Source organism: Stegodyphus dumicola, chromosome 3 (assembly GCF_044657685.1).
Source record: "Stegodyphus dumicola isolate Sdum_Otavi_A_Nest chromosome 3, ASM4465768v1".
Lineage (NCBI taxonomy): Eukaryota > Metazoa > Arthropoda > Arachnida > Araneae > Eresidae > Stegodyphus > Stegodyphus dumicola.
In genome coordinates, this window is record NC_140770.1 from 90,792,813 (window position 1) to 90,816,684 (window position 23,872).

General features: G+C 33.0%; 1 protein-coding gene across 2 annotated transcripts in view; it reads left to right on the plus strand.

Moving 5' to 3' along the window:
* Positions 1–23,872, plus strand: part of hiw (MYC binding protein highwire) — a 256,065-nt gene that overhangs the window by 143,884 nt on the left and 88,309 nt on the right. For both annotated transcript variants that reach the window (XM_085813060.1, XM_085813059.1), the window contains exons 44-50: positions 6,065–6,120; positions 6,255–6,427; positions 6,995–7,139; positions 7,497–7,694; positions 7,801–7,972; positions 17,361–17,461; positions 20,521–20,637. In XM_085813060.1, coding sequence (XP_085669186.1) covers positions 6,065–6,120; positions 6,255–6,427; positions 6,995–7,139; positions 7,497–7,694; positions 7,801–7,972; positions 17,361–17,461; positions 20,521–20,637 — 962 coding nt within the window. The remainder of the gene's footprint in view (positions 1–6,064; positions 6,121–6,254; positions 6,428–6,994; positions 7,140–7,496; positions 7,695–7,800; positions 7,973–17,360; positions 17,462–20,520; positions 20,638–23,872) is intronic.

The window sequence follows — 23,872 nt, forward strand, 5'->3', positions numbered from 1 at the left end:
CTAACCTTCCGAAAGAACCTGAATTACCTTTCCCGAAGCTGTCTTTTCGACTCGCTTCTTTGTCTGACATCGTATCTGTGGTGATGGCGATAAGGAGCGCGCCTTGCGCCCTCCGATAAGTGTGGCAACCCTAGAGGAGAAGTTTCTTACGAGTAGCGAGCAGAGCGAAACAGGCAGGCTGTCAGGGAGTATGCGCGAAGTTCCTAAATAAAGCTTAATTTTTATTGTGCACTATTTCTTGTTAATATTTATATTAATGCAGTAAGGACATAATCTGTGATATGGAATTCGAGGATTGGTGGTAAAAACATAACAGGAAATCCCACCATAATGGTAACCCGGACTGTGTTAAATCGTATGAACAGTTCTCAAGCACTTTCGGTTTTGACTACAAGCCATCACTCAAGATCTCCAAACCAGAAGTAATGGATTACATCGATTTTCATCCTCCGGATCACAGATGAGTAGTAATTATAGATCATTTTATAATTCTGTTTTCTACTTATCATTTAATTTCATTTAGTTAAATTTTTGCTTTTATTTTGGCTTAAAAACCTTGCACAATGTCTGATGTAGATAAAGCTGCAGAAATTGCCGACAGAATTTTAGAAGTAAATCCAACCCCAGGGACTTGTGCCGTTTCTCGCACAGTCAATCAGTCTCTTGAGGATAAATTATTTAAACAAATAGAAAAATTAAACAAACGTATTGATCGCATTTCTCTTTCTCGTGGTCGCTCGCCAAATCGCGGAGATCGCAATAAGTAAAGAAGCAATTCCAAAAGGACAAATTATTCTGTTTGCTGGTATCATAAACGTTTTAGGAAAAAGTGTAGAGATGACAAATGTACAAAACCTTTTTCATGGCAGGGAAACGAAACCAGCAAAGAATAGAGGCGACTTATTCTTTGCCTCAAGTTTCACGTCGCCTGTTCGTTCGTGACCGTAGAACAAACCTTTCATTCTTGGTCGATATCGGCTCTGACGTGTCCTTACTTCCAGGAAATAATTCTCAAAAACGGAATTCGTCCCAACAAACACGTTTCGCTGCTAATTCTTCTACTATTCATGTTTATGGTCAAAAAACACTTTCTTTGGATTTCAAATTAAGACGACAGTTTACATGGACTTTTCTTATAGCAAATGTTAGTACACCCATTCTTGGAGCAGATTTTCTCCATTTCTTTGAATTGGTGCCTGATCTCAGAAATAAATGTCTCAAAGATTTAAAAACGCATTTTAAAACCGTTGGTTGCGTGAAAAATGCAAGCATTTATTCAGTAAAAACTGTATTTAGTGATACACCATATCACAAAATTTTAAAAGAATTTCCTTCAGTTACTAGATTACCAGATCCTAACCAACCTGTTAAACACAACACCGTTCATTATATCATAACTAAAGGTCCACCTGTGGTTGCAAAACCTCGTCGGTTAGCTCCAGATCGCTTAAAAATAGCAAAACAAGAATTTCAAACTATGATGCAATTGGGGCATTTGAGACCTTCGAGCAGCAATTATGCATCCCCACTTCACATGGTTCCAAAAAAGGGCAGTCTGGAATGGAGACCTGTTGGAGATTATCGAGCATTGAACGCTCAAACAATAAAAGACAAATATCCTATTCCATGCTTAGCCGATTTTACTGCTGCATTGCACGGTACTAAAATTTTTAGTCGACCTGATTAAGGCATACCATCAAATACCAATTAACCCAGCCGACATCCACAAAACCGCCATATGCACACCATTCGGTTTATTCGAAAGTACCCATATGCAATTCGGCTTATGCAATGCATCCGCGACTTTTCAACGTTTTATAGATGAAGTCACGCGGGATTTAGAAGGTGTTTACGCTTTTGTCGATGACTTGCTCATAGCCTCTAAAGATTCTGAGGAACATTGCAGGCATTTGAAAGCTTTATTTTCCAAACTTCAGGAATATGGACTTTGCATAAATGTTTCAAAATGCACCTTTGGTCAAACGTCTATTGATTTCTTAGGTTTTCACCTTAGTGAAAACGGAATTGAACCTCTTCCTGACAAAGTCAAATGTATTTTAGATTTTCCTCAACCTACCACTCTCACTCAGCTTCGCCGATTTTTAGGCATGTTTAACTTTTACAGATGTTTCATACCTAAGGCAGCACATATTCTTTCTCCTTTAATAAAATTGTTAGAAGGCTATATGAATAAAAAGAAATCTCGTTCGCGTGTTCAGGATTCATCCCCACAATTAAATTGGAACGAGAATGCTGAACAAGCCTTTATTGCTGCCAAAAATTCCATTGCTCAGGCTACCCTTTTGAGACACCCTATTCCCGGAGCCCAGCTAAGCATCTGGGTAGATGCCTCAGACATCGTAATAGGCGGCACACTTATGCAGTTGTCTCAACAAACATGGGAACCTATAGCATTTTTCTCTATGAAACTCAATAAAAGTCAACAGAAATGGTCTGCGTACGATAGGGAATTATTTTCTATTTATTCTGCAATTAAGAAATTCCGACACATGTTAGAGGGCAGAAATTTTATAATTTATACGGATCAAAAACCGTTAATATACGCTTTTAAACAGAACCCTCATAAATGTTCACCTCGACAATTGCGCCATTTAGATTTTATTTCTCAGTACTCTACTGATATTAGGCATGTGCAAGGTTCAAAAAACGTCGTTGCTGACGCTCTTTCAAGAATTGAAATTGATTCCATAACAAAATCTCCATTTTTGGATTTTAAAAAAATTTCGGACGCTCAACGGCACGATCCGGAGGTACAAGACCTTCTCAAAAACAACACATCATCTTTGAAACTGGAATTTAAACCGTGCCAATATTCTGATGGTAATATTCTTTGTGACATATCAATGGACATTCCTCGTCCATTTGTTCCAAATTCCTTTCGCAGACTCATCTCTAATCATCTGCATAATCTGTCTCATCCAGGAATTGCAGCTACTACGAAGCTTATTTGTTCTCGTTATGTATGGCCCGATATGAAACGTCATATCAAAAATTGGGTGAAATCCTGTGAATCTTGCCAAAAATCGAAAATTACTAGGCATACTAAAGCACCACTGGGCACATTCTCTCTTCCTGATGCACGTTTTTCAGAAATCCATATGGATATCGTTGGACCGTTACCTCCATCAGAAGGCAACGTGTACCTTTTGACTCTAATAGATAGATTCTCCAGATGGCCTGAAGCCATTCCCATCCCGGATATGAAAACGGAAACCATTTGCAGAGCCATCTTCAACTGTTGGATATCTCGTTTTGGCTGCCCATCGATCATAACAACAGACCAAGGTTCTCAAATGAGATCCGCACTTTTTGCAGAATTTACGCGCATTTTGGGTACGAACAGAATCACAACAACAGCCTATCATCCAATGTCCAACGGCATTGTTGAACGATTTCATCGACATTTAAAATCTTCTCTCAAGGCTCACGAGACCAATAACTGGACTGAAACACTACCAGTTGTTATGCTTGGTATTCGGACAGCCGTAAAGGAAGATCTACAGTCATCTTGTGCTGAACTGGTGTACGGCACAACTCTCAAGCTGCCTAGTGATATGATAACGTCATCTAAGATATCTCCGTATGACACACAATTTATCACGAATCTTCGGCATAGAATGCAACAATTGAATCCAACAGCAACATCTGCACATTGTCAAGAAAAATGTTACGTAAGTGCTACCTTAAAGTCGTGTACGCATGTATACTTACGTGTCGATCGAGTAAAGCCACCTCTGTGCCAACCATATACAGGTCTGCATAAAGTCCTTTCTAGAACGAACAAAACTTTCACAATTGATGTTAACGGTCTGAAATCTACTGTGTCTATAGACCGTGTGAAATCAGCCTATTTGCTTTCGGATTCTAATTTGCCTGAACTGAAAACAAATAAAGACTTAAAGACAGTTCAGCAGAATAAATCTGCAAACGAACTCTCTAAGACACAAACTGTCACCAGATCGGGAAGACATGTTCACTTCCCTAAGAAACTTGCTTCTTACATAACAATTTAAAACATTTTTTTAAAATTCATATCTTAACATATTTCTTGTTATTTCATGTTTATTATATGTCAATACCTTGTTATATATTGAATTGCATTTTGATCTTTTCTAATTTTATATTCTAATTTTGTAATCATGTAAAAAATACCCAACAGTACGGATCCTCTGAGATAATTTCATAACCTATGTCGTTCCTTTGAATAGCCATTAAAGGAACTGGGGGGGAACTCTGTGGTGATGGCGATAAGGAGCGCGCCTTGTGCCCTCCGATAAGTGTGGCAACCCTAGAGGAGAAGTTTCTTACGAGTAGCGAGCAGACCGAAACAGGCAGGCTGTCAGGGAGTATGCGCGAAGTTCCTAAATAAAGCTTAATTTTTATTGTGCACTATGTTTTGTTAATATTTATATTAATGCAGTAAGAACATAATCTGTGATAGGATTGGTGGTAAAAACATATAGGAAGTCACCATATATCTCTAGCATCCATTCGCACTGGCGCGTGCTGGGTTGCCTTCTCCTCTACCTGTCTACTACCTGTGTTACATTGCCGTGGGGGACTGTCACTGCCTGTATTGTGGTTAACTGCAGGTAATTGCTTCTTTGTCTGTCAATGGAGGACTTCCTTATCGAGCTCGCCCATCGACCTTCTTTCCTTTTAACTTTACCGTATGCTTATTCTGAACCGCTTCATTCTTAACAATGAAGATGTGGAGGTTATTGCATTAATTTGCAAAGGTACGTACTCAGTAATATTATGCCTTGGTCTTAGGCTAACCATTTAATATAACTATATTTGCCAAAATATTGTTGATTATTCTAATTCAATTTTTAAGTAATTATCTTTATTTCAATGTTATTCATATCATATAATGTTGCTTATCCCATCTAAATTTATTTATTATTAGTAAATAATGCTTTCAAATTTCAGGAAATTTTCTCTAGCATAATCCTGAAAACAATTCTAGCAGTATGATGACATACCATCACAAAATTTAATGTACATATTTTTTGCTTATGTATGCTGCTAAATAAATATAAAATACCCAAATTTATTTAATAATATCATTAAATAGATTTCTTTCTTTCATTTAGCTGCGAAATGTTTGCCAAAAAAAAAAAAAAAGACATTTTTTTAATCCAGATTGGGCAAATTCTAATCTCAGTCTTCAGTGGAGAAAACAACCGCTATTATTAGTTATAATATTGATGCTTTGGGGATTATATAAGTCATATGTAATTGCCAGATTTTTGTGTTTTCAAGTGGTACCTTAATTAATTTACCTCTTAGCACAGCCAACGTGCATAATGTGGATAGAATGGAATTTTCTTAAAACAAACCTGGAAAAGTCAGGGAATTTCATTCTTCTATTTGAGTGGCAACCCTGTTAGTACAATGAATTCTAATAATATTATATTTGATCATAATTTTGCGATAGTAAATAATAATTTTAATTAATAACTATAATACATATTTTTTATATTTGAGCTTAAATATATGTATGATATAACACATTGAAAAAAAATAAATTTCTTAATAATTATACAATAATAAAATATTATTATAATCATTATACTTTAAAAATAATCATGACGTTTCATTTTGATTTTTATACTAAAATCTATATACAAATCTATTTTGTTGAAAAAAAGTAAGGTTTTGATTTTTAGTTATATCTACTCTTATTTTCACAATATTGCATATATTTTATATGTTGCATAGGCTTCATGTTTAAAACTCTTTGCTTATTTTGCTCTTTTTAATACTGACTTTTATGTAAAATATATTTTTGCCCTTTTGTTTCTCTTAGACTACAATTAAAAAAATAAAGAAGAAAAAACTTTTTCTTTCTTTAGCTAATCTGTTGCTTTTTTTTCTTTTTTTTCTTCCCCCTCCCCTTTTTTGTGTGTATTTGACAAATTTTTGTGTAATTCTTCATGTCAAGATTTTTATATTTTATGGTAATTTTGTACATTGGTGTCTTTAGTGCATTGTTTTAATTATAAGCCTATTCAGTTAATTTATATAAATTATATTTTAGCAACTATTGGTGAAGTTGAAGAAGATATGGATCTTATTGAAGAACTCTCTCAGCAGGTGATAATAATCAAATTATTATTATTTTTAAATCTAACTAATCTTAGTCAAACAATAGCTTGAATGTCTTAAATATTCACTTTAGAATAATTTCATCAATGTTTTTCTCACAGAACAAGAATTCTTCTTTTCAGGTGTATAAGAACCATTCTACTCTGCTTTCTAAAGGTTTTGCACTAGCTCATCCCCCTTCTATTCATCAAGCCTTAGAAGGAGTTTTACCATTCAGTAGCCAGTCCAATGAACATTCTTTTCTCAAAGACTTTGTTGCTTGTGTTCAAGGAACCAGTGGTGGAAGACTAGCTAGGTAATTTTAGCATTATAAGTATTTTATACAAAAACTGTAGAATTCTGAATGCTTGTAGATTATTTTAAATTATTCTTTATGATAACTAGGGGGGGAAAAGTATTTTCTCTTATGTATCCTGTAACAAATTTGGTTTTAATATGTAATATATTAAATGTAGAAATTGTTGTGAATGAAATTCAGAGTGCCACATAAAAAATAATCTAAATGATGTTTTCAATACACAGACATTAGCTGTATTCTTTTATAATTTTTTAAAAATATCTTAACAATTTTTTAATACATTTTATTTTTGGTGGATTATAATGTTATTAGTCATAAAATTGTTTCATTTCCTAATAGTGGTGCTTTACATAGAGTTATAATATCATTTCTGTATTTTAAACAATATAATTAAATAGTGCAGTCATTATTATTATTATGTTTCAGTTCAATTCGAAAGAGAAATACATTCCATGTATCATGCACCATTAGTAAACTTTTTTAATAATCTGTGTCTAATCTACCTATATCTATCTTTTAATGATCTAATTGTATTTTGTTAAATGAAACTAATATTTCTATCAGATGGCTACAACCTGAATCATATGTTGATCCAAAACAGTGTGAGCTTCTGTGTAGTCAAGAGGAGCTAAAGTGTGGATGGCCAGCTATCATCACTGTAGTAACAAAAGATCAGTATGGTAAAATTGTACAAGCACCATCATTAAAGGTAATTGTATAATTAAGTATAATTTATTTTGTTTTTTAATGCAGTTTCAGAAGATTTGCTGTCATAAAATAATATCAAATGTTCAAGCATAAGTAATGTATGCAAAGTGCATTTAATTAATTTGCTTTAAATGTAGTGAATAATTATCAATTTTGACAGGGCTAGATTTATAGCATAAAAGTTTAGATGTAGTTTCGAGTTTCCGTTATATATGAATGAATATATCCTTATATCATTAATCACTTATATTATTTAATAACTTGGTGGAAATAAATATTTTGATATTTTTATTGCCCAGTTATATCACTTTCATAATCTGTCATATGATGTTTATTAAGCAAGAATCCTTTTAAATAGGTTGAAGTGTTAGCTGTTCCCATGAACATATATGATAAAGAAACTGAAATTAATGATCCTAGTCGTAAATTGGCACGTGTGAGCCAGCCAGAAACAGGAGTGTTAACTTTTGGTGGGCATCTTCCTCCTAATTTAGATACGCCATATGAAATATCTGTGAAAGATAAGATGTTCTACTATGCTATAACTGCAATGAAGGTGAGTGCTTGATTAACTTTTTGTTGCAAATTTATTATTTAAAATTTTAACTATAAAAATTATTATATTATAAAATAACTATATTCCCGCCATCTTTCTGTATTAGGAGTATGAAAATTATTCCTTTGAAGAATTAAGATATGTGTCTCCTGCTAAAAAACGCTTCATTGAAAATATGCTTGTTCGAACTAACAACGATGGGACATACACTGCAAATTGGACTCCTGGTTCAACTGGCTGGTATTTACTAAGGGTTGTAATTGATGGCTGTGAAATTGGTAAGATTTTTGTATTAATAACAAAAATTTTAACGTTGCTTTCATATTGTTTGTGATTTGTGTGAATTTAGCATTATGGACATGAAAGTTCTTTTATTTAATTAAATAATTTATCATCATCATCTTGAACTGTAAATATTCAATAGAAATATCCCTTAAAGTTTTTACTGTTTTTGTACCAATCACAAACAGTGTAAGGATGAATTTTGCTTAATTTTAAGCAAATATCTGTTCCCCCTTTTTGCTATTTGATGACTTTTTAGTCCAAAGGACGTTAGCCCAAAAGAGCTATTAATTTCGTTTTGGCATATTGTGTCAAAAGCTTTAAAAATCTGGATTGCTTTTCAAATTGTTGTCATGAAATATTATTGGCTGTATTGTATTTAAAGAAATTAAATAATGAAGAATCTGGTAATCTAAAACAATGGTACATAGAGCCATCAAATTTTGAATAATGTACTTCTCCACTCGAATATGGGCATCTAAACGCACAAATTTGGAATTTGTTTTATTATCTATTTCATATTTTGTGAAGCATTTCTGAAAAACTCAACTCAACAATTTGTACCCAAGCAATGGCAACATTGTATGAAAAAAAAATATTTTAACCTCCAGCGTGCGAGACTGTGTATTGGAAATTCTAAAGATATGGTCTTTTCAGGTTATTTTGCGATATTGCTGTAGAATTGAATTTTATGGTTTAAGTATGAAGAACATGATATTTAATAAATAAAGGTAACACACAAAACATTTTAAAAAAAAAAATGTAATATAAAATCTGGAAGCCTTCAGTTTTTTGTTTTTCCTATTTTTCTCATTATTAGAATGATGCTAACAAATTTAAGAGAAAATTCTTGAGATACTAGTACAATACACAGGGTTTCCCAAAGTAAAATTCCCAAATGCTAGGAACACAATCTATAGCCAAAAATAAGTAACATTTGTCTTACTAGATGTATATACAGTGAGAAATGTGTTAAGAGTCAAAAGTCGTTAATTCGGACACCCATAATCCGGACCTCAAAGATAAAAACTTTCTGCGCATGCGCCGTGTTGACACATGCGCATAGGCTTTTACGCGTGCGCGTGAGACCTTTACGACTGCGCATATGAGTGTGCGCAAGTGCAGAATACGTTTTCGCATGCGCATTTAATGTATAACGGATGGTATAAGCTAAAATTACTTAATTATCTATTTCAGTTAATGTTGATGATTGCGTTGTTCCTTAATCTTTGAATTGGATCCAGTTTATTACTTTTTTCAGACTGTAAGAGCAATTTTATAAAAGTAAACTTGAACTTTTGATTATGTCAAATAGAATTTCCGATGCTGGAGCTCCCAAAGGATCTACAAAACGAAAGTATGTTTCGATGTCCATCAAACAAAAAGTGGAATTGCTGCAAAAAATGGATAAAGACATGAAGAAGGTGACGGAGAGGTTAGTGAAAACGAAAAAATTTCTATTGACAAGATAGTCGGTATTCTCGGCACAGCAATTACGGGACTTGAACAGCGGAACTTTGTAACTGAACAAGAAATTATGTCTGTTTATAGCATTAAAGAGAAAGTATTATCACATAAAACGAAGCAACTTAAACAACTTACATTGAAAGAAATGTTTAATAAAACAAATAAATATTAAGCTTTTTTTTTTTTTTTTTTTTTTTTTTTTTGTAAATTTTGATACCCTTTAGATCATAATTGTTCCTTATTTCATAAATTACGGTTTTATATTTTAAATTTTAGAATTTCTGCATGCCATCTTACGAGATTTAAACTGATGATCTATAATCCGGAATCGCCGAAGTCCCGACGAGTCCGGATTAACGACTTTTGACTGTATTAGAGTTACAAGGATGATGAAATTATTTTGGAAAATAATTTACCACTGCTACAGGAAGATGCATCTTTCATTACTGTTGCAAACCTATCATTAATTTTATATCTCTCTGAATGATCACTTCAGATAATAAGAAGAAATTAACAGTTTATTATAAAATTAATTTCTTGTATGTGTTATGTATATCAATTATGTATATGTATTAAAATTAATTATATATATGTATTAATTGCATATAATTAATTATTTTATGTTTAAACTGTTTTAATTGCTATATTCAAGCAGTTTAATGCAGATGTAAGCAATTTCTCTTTAGGACTTGAGGAATATCACCAATTACCAAAATTATTTACTGAGTAAACTCACGATTCCGCTAAATTTTGCAGTTGAATGACATGCATGTCTTGGGCAGGGCAATCCTCAAGACAAGGACAAGTGACAACTAAACTTTATTACCATAAAAGGGTGCAAGCCTTTTGTACTGCACTACTTTAGTTTTGGTAGAAGGTGTTCTTTGAGTATACAGTGCTGCATCATTCAGTTTAGGTTCGAATCATAGGTTCGAAAATCTGAGCCGAAACTTTTTAAAAACACCAACATTTATTTTACACGCCATTTCTTATTCTACAAAATCTTAAATGCAACTAACTATCAAACAGAAAAGCAGACGTAGACGTAATGATGCATCTGGGCATGTGATCCTCGTGACAGACAAATTCTTTAGGGTTGCCACAGAAAGGCAGTGTGTCACCACAATTCTCCCACCTTTTGAGTGGATGGCTACACACTCAAAATATAAAACTTATATCAATAAAAAGGATGGTTATATAACAAAGAAAATTACTTAATACTTAAATCATATTACTTGAAAACAAAATTAATACTGATGAATAATACAACAATAATATCACAACAAAATAAATCATAATAACTCAAAGACATGAATTACATTATTCGTGATTTTACAACTATACCACTACTGGTAGTGAAAGGAACTTGCTCATTTTGAATATTATCTATTATATTATCCAGTTCCAATCTAAACAATCTCTGTATTGGTCTCAAAAACTCTGAATTATTGCTTTTTACAAGAGCAACTCTTATGTTGCCATCTCGACCAGGGATCACCCGAATAACGCATGCTAAATTCCAATATGCACGGTTTTTATTTTGATCCTCCAGCAAGACAATTTCTCCTACAGAGAGAGGTTTATTTTTATAATTTCTGGTAGACTGCTGTCTTAACTGCCCTAGATACTCAGAGCGAAATCTCACTCAAACAATTCTCTCATTCTCTGGAGATACTTCGCTCTTCTACTCAATTTTTCTTTGTCCACATTGTCAATATCAGGTACCCCCGACTGTGGAGTTTCAGGCGAAATTTTTCTGGAGTTAAAGGCAAGGGATCTTCAATATCGTCAGATACATACGTAATTGGTCTTGAGTTGACAATTCTTTCACAATCACACAAGACGTTGAGTAACTCTTCATAACCAAGAGAAGCACGACCTAAAATTTTTCTTAATATTTGTTTTACAATTTGTATTAAACACTCCCACCATCCACCCCTCCAAGCGGCGGATGGAGGATTAAATTTCCATTGTATTCTCTTTTCAGCAGCCCTAGAGCAGAGGCAGTCCCAGTCAATGGTTTGCAGAACTCTCTCTGCACCCACAAAATTTGTCCCATTATCGGAATATATGGTGGTAGGGCATCCACGATGTGTGATAAAATGCTTTAAAGCTTGAAAAAATGATTCAGTTGTTAATGAGGTAACCAGTTCCATATGGATAGCACGATAAACCGCACAGGTGAAGAGCACAATATACGATTTTCGTCCATCCTTTAAATGCAAGGGTCCTGCAAGATCACATCCTACGATTTTAAAAATGGCTGAATCACGAACCCTATCATTTGGTAAAACGCCTGGGACTGTCTCTATTCTTTTAGCCTTGAATCTCTGACATGTTACACATTTTCTTATACAGTTCCTTATAGTTTTACGTGATTTTAAGATCCAGTATCTTTCTCTTAAATGCGACATCAATAATGTAGTACCTGCATGTAACAAATCTTTGTGTGCATTTAATATCAATAATTTGACTACTGGATGCTCAGAAAGTAATATGATGGGGAACTTAAAGCTGTTAGAGTCGTCACAATAAGCAACATTAGACTTAGCTCTTATTAGACCCTGACTATCGACAAATGGTCTGAGTCGTCTTAGCTTATCATCTGTTTCACCATTAAACGACTCTTTTTGTATTAATAATATTAGAGCTATTTCTCCCCTTTCTATTTCAGATACATTCAAGTCCTTAGAATGGTTGTTATTATTATTCTTGCGTACGTTATTATAAAATCTGAATATCCATGATAAAATTTTCTTAAATGATGAGAAATACTTATAGTACCATCCAATACAATTATCATTCTTTACCAACGTAACAATAACTGTCTTACATATTTGTGAATTAACCAAATCCTCATCTGGTTCATCATTAGATTTAGGCCAATTTGCCTCATCTTCCCGTAACCAATCAGGTCCCTTCCACCATTTTCATTCTATTAATTGATCTGCATAACAACCTCTAGAAAGTAGGTCAGCAGGATTGAGACTACCAGGGACATGTCGCCATACAGTGGAGGAGGTCAACGACCTGATTTCTTGTACACGATTAAAAACGAATGCTCCCCAACGTTGCGTATCCAACTTAAAGCTGTCGAGGATTCAGTCCAACAAAGAATACGAACTACATGTAGGCCAATATCATTAATAACTGAAGACAATAACCTAGAACCAATATTACAAGCAAGAAGTTCTAATCAAGGAATCATAATAGGTTTTAAAGGCGCTACTCTCGATCTTGCATGTATCAAACTAACCTTCACCTTTTTGCCACTCTGTACTCTTAAAAAGATGCAATCAACATACACACTTTTACTACTGTCACAAAAGAGATGTATACTCACAGCTTCATTAATAGATCTGAGACCTATCCATCTAGGTATTTGGATACTGGATAGCAAGTACAACTTTTTACGCCAAAACCTAAATTTTTTGGTTAATTCATTGGGAAGAACATCGTCCCATTTAAGCCTTTAATTCCAAGTTTCCTGTAAAATTAGTTTTGGAATCAACATTACAGGAGCCGTATACCCTATAACGTCAAACACCTGATGAGCTACTGCTAAAACTAGTCTTTTAGTAACTGGGTCATCCAATTTTATATCTTGACTTATTTTGCACCATAAGGTATCTGTAACTGTATGCTATACTAGGCCCGAAACAGACACATCTCCTTCCGCGGAGGAATCTTCCTCTGGCACAACACTTCTTGTATTGGATTTCCAGAATCTTAAATTAAAATGACCCGAAGCCATAATTATTTGTGATTCATTTACAAACTTTCTCATTTCTATTTCTGAATTCATACTAGCCACACAGTTATCTACGTAAAAGGATGTTTTCAATATCTCCGTTGTATGACTTAAGCTTTCGGGAACTACACTCAAATGATATTGTATTGTAGCGGCCAATAAATACGGACTACACGTAATACCAAAAATTACCCTTCCATGCCGATACAGTTCAACTTGTTCTTGATTATCCCTACTAAACCACATAAATCTAAAAAAGTCTCGATCTTTTTCTCTTATAGATATTTGCAAGAACGCTTTTTCTATATCTGAAGTGACACCAACGTAATTCTTGCGAAACCGATTAAGAATCGAAGGTATAATTTCAATTAAATTTGGTCCAGTGCGTTAAACACTGGTCTTATACTCGTGCTATAATTTTCTTTAACAACTGCTCTATGAGGTAAATAATGTACACCCTTATATTTATTCTTATCCCGTACTTTTTCAATTATCCCGAGTGCTAACCAGTTCTGGAAAACGTCTCCGTAAGCGTCAAAATTTCCCGTAGTCATTTATTTTCTTTTAGTACTTACAAGAGATTTTTCTGCTATCACTTTGTTTTCGGGTAAAAGCGAGCTATCCGACACCCAAGGTAATGCTACTTCATACCTTCCCTCTGAATTTACCGTAAGAGTGTCTTCAAAATATTTTTGCGTATCCTCCTGTAAATGAGTTTTGGTTTTACTTACGGAAGGTTCACTAATACCCAAAACATCTAACTTCCAGAGATCACTTATACATTGACCCTTCACTAACAGAGAAGAAATTAGGAGGGATGCAGTATTATCATAGTTGGTTCAGTGTCAATAAATTTACCCATAACAGTCCAGCCTAACTGCGTATGCACCGTGCTGACGCCGCACGTAAGGGGAACAATTTTTCCAGTTAGCAACTTACCAGCAAAATCTGCACCAATTAGTAATTTTATCTCTTTATCTACCTTACATGTACCATTTTCTAAATCACTTAATTTGATACCATGTGACTTAAGTTCGTGTAACCACGAACCAGATGGGAGTTGCTTAATTTCAGAACAAATTTTGTTTTGTCCAAGTACCTCTAATTTACACTTATATTTACTATATATATTGCTTACTTCAATAACATAGTTTTTATATACATTTTCTGAAGTCTCAACTCCACCAAAAAGAAATTGCTTAATTTTTGATTCACCAATACACTTACAATTTAACCCTTGAGTAACATCATTACATAAATATGATTTCATAGAACCACTATCATAAATTGCTCATACAAACATTTCTTTAGAACCATTCTGAATTTTTACAATTAAAGTTTGAAGATATACATCTGATACCTTAACATAGTTATTAAGAATGCCTGTTTTGTTTTTGTCATTCGCTAACTTTGTGACACTTTTTGTTTTGTTAGAAGGCAAATCAGGACACATAATCGCAAAATGTCGATTTCTACATAAGGTACACCTATGTTTAGCTGTGCACTGATTTGCTCTATGGTTTTTCTTAAGGCACACAAAACAAACATTCTTTTTCTTAATGATATCTTTCTTACATTCTAAACTCATTAAAAATGCATCTTAACAACTTTCAGACAAATGGGATTTTTCATAAAAAATACAAGTATCAGACTTTTTATACTTTTAAAAATTTTCATTACACTTACTACTATTACTACTATTTGCATTAATTAGATCACATGCAGTTGGAACAACAGGTTTTGGTCAAAAAACTTATTTTTCTTATTACTTACTTTATCAGAACCCAAAACATCACGGGTAATTTTAACTCTAAATTCAGTTTCTACTTCCCTTTTTAGAAAATCAATTAATGACTCCAAATCACTCTTACCTGTTGTTTCAGGCGACATACCTCGTTGTCTTTCTCAAATTTGTATTAAATCAGCAGGAAGTGCTGATTCCACTAAAGGAAATAAAGCAACTGCAAATTTATCTTTAGTTAAACCGAGTGATTCCAATGCACGTAGTTGAGTTTGCAACTTGTCATAAAGAGTTAATAACTCTATCTTTTGTTTGTCATTGATTACCAGTTTTAATAGCTCTCTAACATAAATTTGAATTAAAACATTTTCATTTCCAAATCATTCTTTGAGATACTCCACGGCTTTTTCGTAATTTTCTTCCGTAGCAGGAAAACTCTCCACTATTGCTCTTGGAGCTGTCTCAGGTTTCGTAGATTGTAGTAGATAATGAAACTTATCTCTCTTGTCGATGCGAGTATCTTCATGTATTTTACTAAACCTCGTCCAAAACGTCAACCCTTTTCAGGAGTCTCCATCGAACTTCACCAGTTCGATCTCTGGTAGTTTCTGTTTTGCAGCCGTAACTATTCCTGATGAAGAACCGCTGTTTGTTGAACCAGTTAGAAGGCTGTGAACACTTATCCTTTTTCCTGTTGGCTTTTACTTTCAACGTAGATAATTTATCGTAATATTCTTGAGCTGCACTAAATTCTCTTTCGTATTCTTCTTCAGTACAGCCTTTTTTCTGTAGAAGTTCCAAAAAAGAGTCATCCGTATTTCGTAAAGTTTTATACTTCTCTGAAATTTGATCTAAATAAATTTCTAAATCATCCAAATCCGGAGATTCTGATCGTATCAGTTCATCCAACTTATTAGCTGTTTTCGTAAATACACTCCTAATTGCTTTCCGCTTCTGTTTTAGTGTTTCTAAATCATCCATGTTTGCACCTAGGAACTTCTCTTATTTTCGTAAATTATCAAGTGTCGAAATCGATAATGTCACCCTGTGACATCAATTCTGGTTGGCTCACCAAATTTGTTGCTTAACAAGTAAATCATAGGTTCGAAAATCTGAGCCGAAACTTTTTAAAAACACCAACATTTATTTTACACGCCATTTCTTATTCTACAAAATCTTAAATGCAACTAACTATCAAACAGAAAAGCAGACATAGACGTAATGATGCATCTGGGCATGTGATCCTCGTGACAGACAAATTCTTTAGGGTTGCCACAGAAACGCAGTGTGTCGCCAAAATGACAAAACTTTGTTGAGATCCCTTGGTATCTCTTGGGATTCCACAACCAGACTTGATCTATTTCTTCGAACTCCCTCTCCATGGACTTAGCATTATATCTCCTCTTCATTCTCTTGGTTGCTGTGTTGATCCTTTTCCTAGCAAAGCCATTGAACATTTAAATGCACCTGCAGATCCTCCAAGTATTTGAAGAAAGCATGACCAGTGATCATCCAAAGAGCAGATCGCACAGCAAATGAAGATTGCGAACCAAAATTATTTCAGTTAGAAAATCCAGTGCTTTCATGACTGGCACTTCTGTATCGTGGAATAATGACAGTTTTTTTGTTGCAGTCTTGCTGTCTCTAGTATACTAATAGAGAGTGTTGGTCCAGTATTTGTGCACTTAAATCTCTCCACCATGCTGCCTGGCTTGATGTAAAGGAGTGGTTTGAAGTTTTTTCATGCAGAGAATTCTACATGGTCCTTTAAATTTGGCACTGTAAATAAACAAGCATTTGAAAAAAAAAAAAAAAAAAAATCTTTTGCAACTCACTTCTTCTGGTAACCGTAGCAATGCGAAGAATGAATACAATCATTTTATATTGAAAGCAATGGACAAGGCAAAGTGAAAATATATGTAGTGCCATCTGTTGAAGTAAGTGATGATAAAACATGAAAAATTAGGATATTAGAATTCTAAAAGCAGTAGAAAGAATCCTTTGCTTCACTTCACTCATTGCTTTCAATATAAAATGATTGTGTTTCTCCCATTTTTGAAAAAATATTTTTGTGTTTGTGCGATAAAAAAAAGTGCTATCTCTCTTTGATAGAGTTTTATTCAAAATATGTGCCAGTCTCAGGCTGCTTTTTTGCCTAATTTTAAATTTTATATTGGCAGGTTTCTCTTTCCATTTGACTTTTTTAAAAAGTATTTGTAATTTCAAATATTCAGCATGGTATATTTTAGTGTTTTAATGTATTATATTAAAAATTGCATCAGTATATTTTTAGAATGCACTGCATTAAACTGGGTATGAAAACCAATTTTTTTATATTTGATATTAAAAATTTTAATATAAAAATTGATGTTAAACTGAGTTATCAGAAAATGTTTACTAATTTTTTTTTTTTTTTTTCTTTCAGGCGGTTCACAGCAGAAGTCAGTGGAAGTTAAAGAGCCACCACAAGGTCTTCTTATCCCCACAAAGCAAGTAACTCCAAAAACCATACATCAGCCTAATCGAGTAGGTTTTTAATGTATTTTAGAAAATAAAAGTATGTAATTTTTATGTGAAGCAAATAAGAAAATATGAAATAAAACAAAATAATTGTGCTTTCTATGCTGTCAGGCTTTCATATAGGCTATTTCCTTTCATAACACTAATTAAATATGCATAATGCTTATAAACTTAAGACATCGCTTTTGTTCCAAATAGATTTTATATTTAATTTCAGAATGGAAGATTAAATTTAATTCTTATAAGATTAAATTTAATTCTTATACTCTCTTGCTTTGCGAAAGATTGGAAAAACTTCCATCATAGACTTGATGTAAAAAATTGCATGCGATGGCTTTATAATTTGCCAGAATTCTTTCTCCAGAATTTTGTTAACTGCACAAATGAAGTTGTATTCAACATCTTAGCAAATCTGTCTTGAAATCAATTCATGATTTAAGCTAACTAAACAAGTTAACTACATAAGTATTTTTGATGATTCTTGTTGTGAGGCATGATAATTTAGTTTTCCTTGAGAGTTTTTTTTTTTTTGTTTTTGTTTTTGTTTTTTGAAAGGCATATTTATGAAAACTGTTATTAACTTTGCCATTTTTAAATAATCCAATCTCTTTTTCCCTGCATGAAATAGTGCAATTTTAATTTCATTTGATGGAGCTCTTACTAAATAGATTAAATGAGTAAAAGCCTTTTTTTTTTTTTTTTTCTGTATAATTGTGAAATATGATGAAGAGCTTATAATGTATGCATAAAGATTTGCATTCTTTGTATACGTACCATTAAAAAAAGTGAATGTAAGTATGAAAATAAGAAAATTCAACAGAGGAAAGTTGTATAGTACAAGTTGAAATGCAGCTTGCTTTAGTGTTATTTTATTAATGATTTATCCATTGTATAGTCCTGACTTGACACCAAATGACTTTCACATATTCTTGCATTTGAAGGGATTCTTGAGGGACAAGCATTTAAATAACAATGATGAAATAAAGGTGCTGTAACATCCTGGCTAGCCACACAGCTGGCCACCTTCTATTATGCTTGCATTCAAAACTTTGTGTCTTGATACAATAAATGCCTTAATAATGCTGCATGGATATGTCAAAAAGTAGTGTAATATTTGTAAATCGTTATTAAATATGTATCTTTGTCCACATCTGTCTCCATTTATAAGGTTACAGAACCTACTTTTTGAACAACCCTTGTATAACTAATTCATAAATTTTGTAAAACTTTTATCTTTATTCCATTAATAAGTTGCATAACGTTTTTAATAATATATTTGCTTATTATAATTTACCTCATACTTAAGAGATGATTTTTTTATAAGCGCTTACAACATGAGTTTAGGTCAAGAAAGACATTTCTAATGTCATGTATTTAATGTTTGGATACATATATGTATTAATAGCATGAATAAAAATGCCACCTTTTTTTAATTGTCAGTTGCATAGTTATTTCAGTTTTCTGTTTCTTAGTATCCTCTACTAGTAGTTCAGTCCGAGGTTCGAATCCCGCGAACGGGCTGGCTGCATGGGTGTTTTCGTGGTTTTCCCCATGTGTAACATGTATACGAGCCAGTTTTCCTTAGAAAGTCCTCCACGAAGGCATCCCTCCCCTTAGGTAGATAGCCCTAGTGTGCTTTGCCATAATTAAATACACCAACACCAACTTAGTATCCTCTGATTTCTTAAATGTAAGTTTGTATGCAGATCAAGTCTGCATTTATAATTTCAATCATAGATGTTGTTAATTTCAGACTCTTTTAATCTACAGACAAAGAAGTGAAATTGATGAACTTTCTTTAAACCTGAAATCTGCATTGATAGAAATCCAGTGCAATTTAGTTTATACAACATTATTTTAACATTCCTAGTGTTACTTACGGGGCAGGAATAAAAGCAAGTACAGTTCAAAGTCTGAGATCTGGACTCTTTGGGATTCAGCAATTCCAGATTTTAGAAATTTCCAGATTTTAAATCATTAGTTTACAGCTGTTAAGATAACATGTAGAAATTATAAAAGTATTAAATGGTTGTTTATAGAATAATGAAGTTTTTATAACTTTAAGGGAACCAAAATTTACAAAAAAAGCTCAATATTTGTTAGTTTTTATTAAATATTTCTTTTAATAGAAATTGTGTAAGCTTTTCTGTGTTGTCTTTCTTTCTTTCTTTCTTTCTTTTTTTAAAAAAGTTCCATTGTTCAAGTTCTGCAATTGATGGGTCAACAATTTCCACTAAATTGTCAATCAATATTTTTTCATTCCCAGAAATGTATTTGTTACTTCACTGGATTTAAAACAATACTGCAGATTTTGCCATCCATTAGTTGATTACTAATTTGGGCATTGTCATCTCAATGGGAAATTTATGTTATATCATCTTCATTTATTATCAGTTCTTCACAATTCCATTAATTGGAGAAACTCCCAATCTGTAGTGTCCAAAATCTAAAAAGCATTAACCCCTTCATACCCATTTACTCAAGACTGAAAATGTGGTTGCAGCTAATATCAATCAATATCTTGTTATTATCCATGATAAAATTCCCTAGCCAGCAGGTGTTCGAAGTCTTCAAACACCTGCATGCTTCTTGCTTAATGAGAAAAATACTCACTTTTGCAACACATCTGCCTTTCCTGGAGTATTGTATTTTCCATTTCAAAATTTTATTTAAAAAAAAATGCCTGTGGTGTGAGGTCTGGATATTAGATCATTCTGGATATTGGATGTCTGGATTTTGGACTTTGTATTGTAGATATTGTGTTTTGCCTGTGCTGAATTTCACTAAAATTTACTTTCATATATAAAACTTAAAACATTCATCTTTATTAATTATATTTTTACAAAGATATTTTAATTCTAGTTTCATAAGTTATATTTTTTATTTCTAATTTTATATTTGTTGCTATAACTATTTGTTTCCTAAGCTGAATTTGAGATAATATATAATATAGCAGATGACTGTAAATTAGGGATATGTAAATTATGTTTATATAAGATATATGTATATGTTTTATATATTATATGGATATGTAAGTTATGTTTATATATTTGTTTTCCATTTAGGTACGAAAATTTGCTGGTAAATTTAGTGCTGGCTTGAGAATACGAAGCCACCCATCTCTGCAAGGTGAACAGATAGGAACTGTGCGGGTGAATGACACCATTAGTTTTATGGAAGAGGTAAAATCTTTGAGAATTTCATTTGCATCTTTAACAGATATTCTTGTATCATTACTTTTTAAAAACTATCTTCATTACATTCCTTTTTTGAGAATAAGAAATGTAGTAAAAATAACTAAATAAGCTGATGCATTAAAAAATTTTTTTTTTTTTTCTAATGGCACATTACAAGATAACTGAACATTAAATAAAATACAAAACTGAACATTAAATAAAATACAAGGCGAGAAAATTGACATCAGTATATTTATAAATTCAGTGTTCCTCGCCCAGAGTAACAGTTTCTAATTCAAAATATGAGGAAGGGTAGGGCATTGGTGAAGATGTGGCAAGTCTATGTTTGCATAATGGACAAAGAGAGTCAGGAGTGATATTGAGTTGGAGGTGCTTATGAAAGAAATCATGGCCAGATGTATGATGAAACAATGCGACGGATTTCTTTCTATGCCATTTGGGTACTTCAAGAATCTTTCTAAACCTTCTAATTCTGTTTGCACGTGCTTGGGAAAAGGAACTTTGCATGTTCTGTGTGCTCTCCTAACTAATCCTGACTTAACGGAGTTGTAGGGAAGATCAGATTGTGATGTATAAAGGACAGAAGCTCCCTTCTTAGCCAAGAAATCAGCGGCCTCATTACCTGAACTCCATACTGGGCTGAAATCCATTGTATAACCTCTTTAATATTTGAGAACTAGTTAAGAAGATTGAAATGTTAATCAACAGTTGAAGAGCGGTTAAATGTTAAAGTTTGTAAGGTTAAAGGTTAGTTCTGGAATCAAATTAGAAGATCACTTTTGAAAAATGCTCAGACGGGTATGTAGTTGTAGTTGCTCCATTTTCACAATCAAGAGCAGTTGCATATAGGCCAGTGGGTGTGTATAAAGAAAATAACTTACAATGAACACCTGCACTGGCATTAATGAAATCACCCACTCTGGAACTATTGGTACACACTCACAACCATTTTTCTTCTGAGTAGTAAGAATTTATAGTTTCATTTGTCAGAGCTTTGAGCATGTTTTCATTTTTGTTGGTTTTAAACACTTCTTGTTCAAGTCTGAGGCAGGTGGAGAAACTCTTGTTTTCAGCAGGGTTACAAGCTAGTAAGAAATGTTAAATCTCAAAGTTAAGGCTCAAACTTGAAATCACCTTAGGAACCTCCTCACAAAACCACTTTGTGTCTTTAGATACTGCTCAGGCCCAAAGGAAACCTGATCCCAAAGGGACAGGAATCCCTGTGTTCATATAAATTTCTCTCCAAGAAGTACAGAACTTTCTCAGATATCACACTAATAGGTCTGTTATTTTTACATAGCTGCATGCACGCAATATTAGTTATTTTTTCTGCACTAGTAATTAGATGCAATCCCTGATTCTCAAAGGTTTCCCAACTATTGAGAATTTCTTTAAAGGAAGTGATTAGTGGTTCACGGTATGTCAAAATAGATAAAATATAGGTCTTAAAAGTGATGTGAGTATTGAGCAACCCTACTTGGAACTTGATAAAACCTTTAAGAGAGAGCTTCCTCAATGCTCAACGTATTGTATTCTTCATATGTGATCTCCAGGAAAATTTTCTAAAACCCAAATATTTGAAATTTTGGTAGTCTGAATTAAATGTCCTTCATAAAAAAAGTCATGGTAGGAAGGGTTGGTAGATAAGGGAGAAAGATTCAACATATCTTCTTAAGGTTTACCTTCATGTTGCTTAATTGGGTAATTCCTCAGTGATCGGGTAATGCATTCAAAATGTGCAAATAAAATAAAATATTTAAATTTTTAGTTTTTTAGAGGGAAATGTGCTGCATCTAAATATAAAAATATAATATTCATTTTCCAGTTGATAAAGTTTAAGCAGTGTGCTTTAAATATCTTTTTTTTTTTTTTTTTTTTTGCTAAAGGTTTTAAAAAGTTTGTTAATTAATAAACCTTTTAAAACTTGCATTCTTATTCGGTTTTACTGTAAAAATGGATTATTTGTTACCATGTGAATTATTATTATTACTTGGTGGGGATATTCCATTTTATAAGTATGAATGAATTTTAAATTTATTGCTATTTCACTAACACTACAAAACTGTGTTTTCAGAAATAGGTATTGAACCATATATTTCTGTGTATGAACTGATAGTTTGTATAAGTTACATTTATGAAACGTTAATTTTAAATGAAATAAGGTATTCTTTTTATGGAAATGAGTTGTTTTATTCTGTAAAATGTTTGTATGGGTGATTTGGTGCGTTGTCACCAAAATAAAAAAATCTGATGATGTCAAAATTTGCACCCTGCTTTCTCTACTCCTGAGCTTGTTTTTCATTTATGAAGAAATGCTGAGCAGCCATGTTGTTGTTGGAATTTCCATCCAACGCAATCACCTGTAGTTTGAAATCTACTGTATAAGAATTTCTCTTCCCACTCATCTTTCAGACAAAAATTAAAATGGCACAGATACCACAGACTGTATGCAAGGCAATGAATGAATGTGAAAAAAATGTGTTACCTTTAAATAGCGTTAGCAGAGTTAAAATTGGCATCTGCCATTTTGCTGTACAGTGATTTGATTGGAAAACAATTCACCTGCTTACCTGCTTGGCAACATTTTTTTTTGCCTTCATGGCAACATGCTTGAGCATTAAGGAGGAGTTTCTCTATTTCATCTTATGTATGAGTTTTGGATTTTGGGTAAATTCTTCGCGAAAATAACACACTGTCAAGTTATGCAAGAATAGGAGTAAATTCAGAAAAAAAAACAGTATGTGTTATCCTGTCAAGCATAAAAATTGGCAGAGATCTGCCCAAAATTGTGCCATTTTTTTCTATTTGATTTTGGAGGAACCGAGGCCTCTATTTGATAAAGAATAACCAGTATTTGACCCACTTAATTTTTGTGCTTTGTGAAAAGGTTTTCATTTATTTCTACTATTTTGGAAATGAATATATTGTGACAGACATTCCGATTTCACTGAAGCCCTGTTCAGAATGCTATAAGTACAAATTTTCTGCCAGTAACTGTTTCAGTGTGTGACTGGTTTGTCGATTATATTCAGCAGATTGTATTGTGTTCATATTATTATTTTTTTAAAATGACCGGATCTCATAATTTTGAAAATAATTCACTGTATACTATTCTGTAGAAAGCAGATACCAGATTTTAGTAATTTTTTTAATAATTAAATATAGCAGTAACAATTAATCTATATCTGTATTCACAAAAACAAAAGGTGGCTTATTGAGA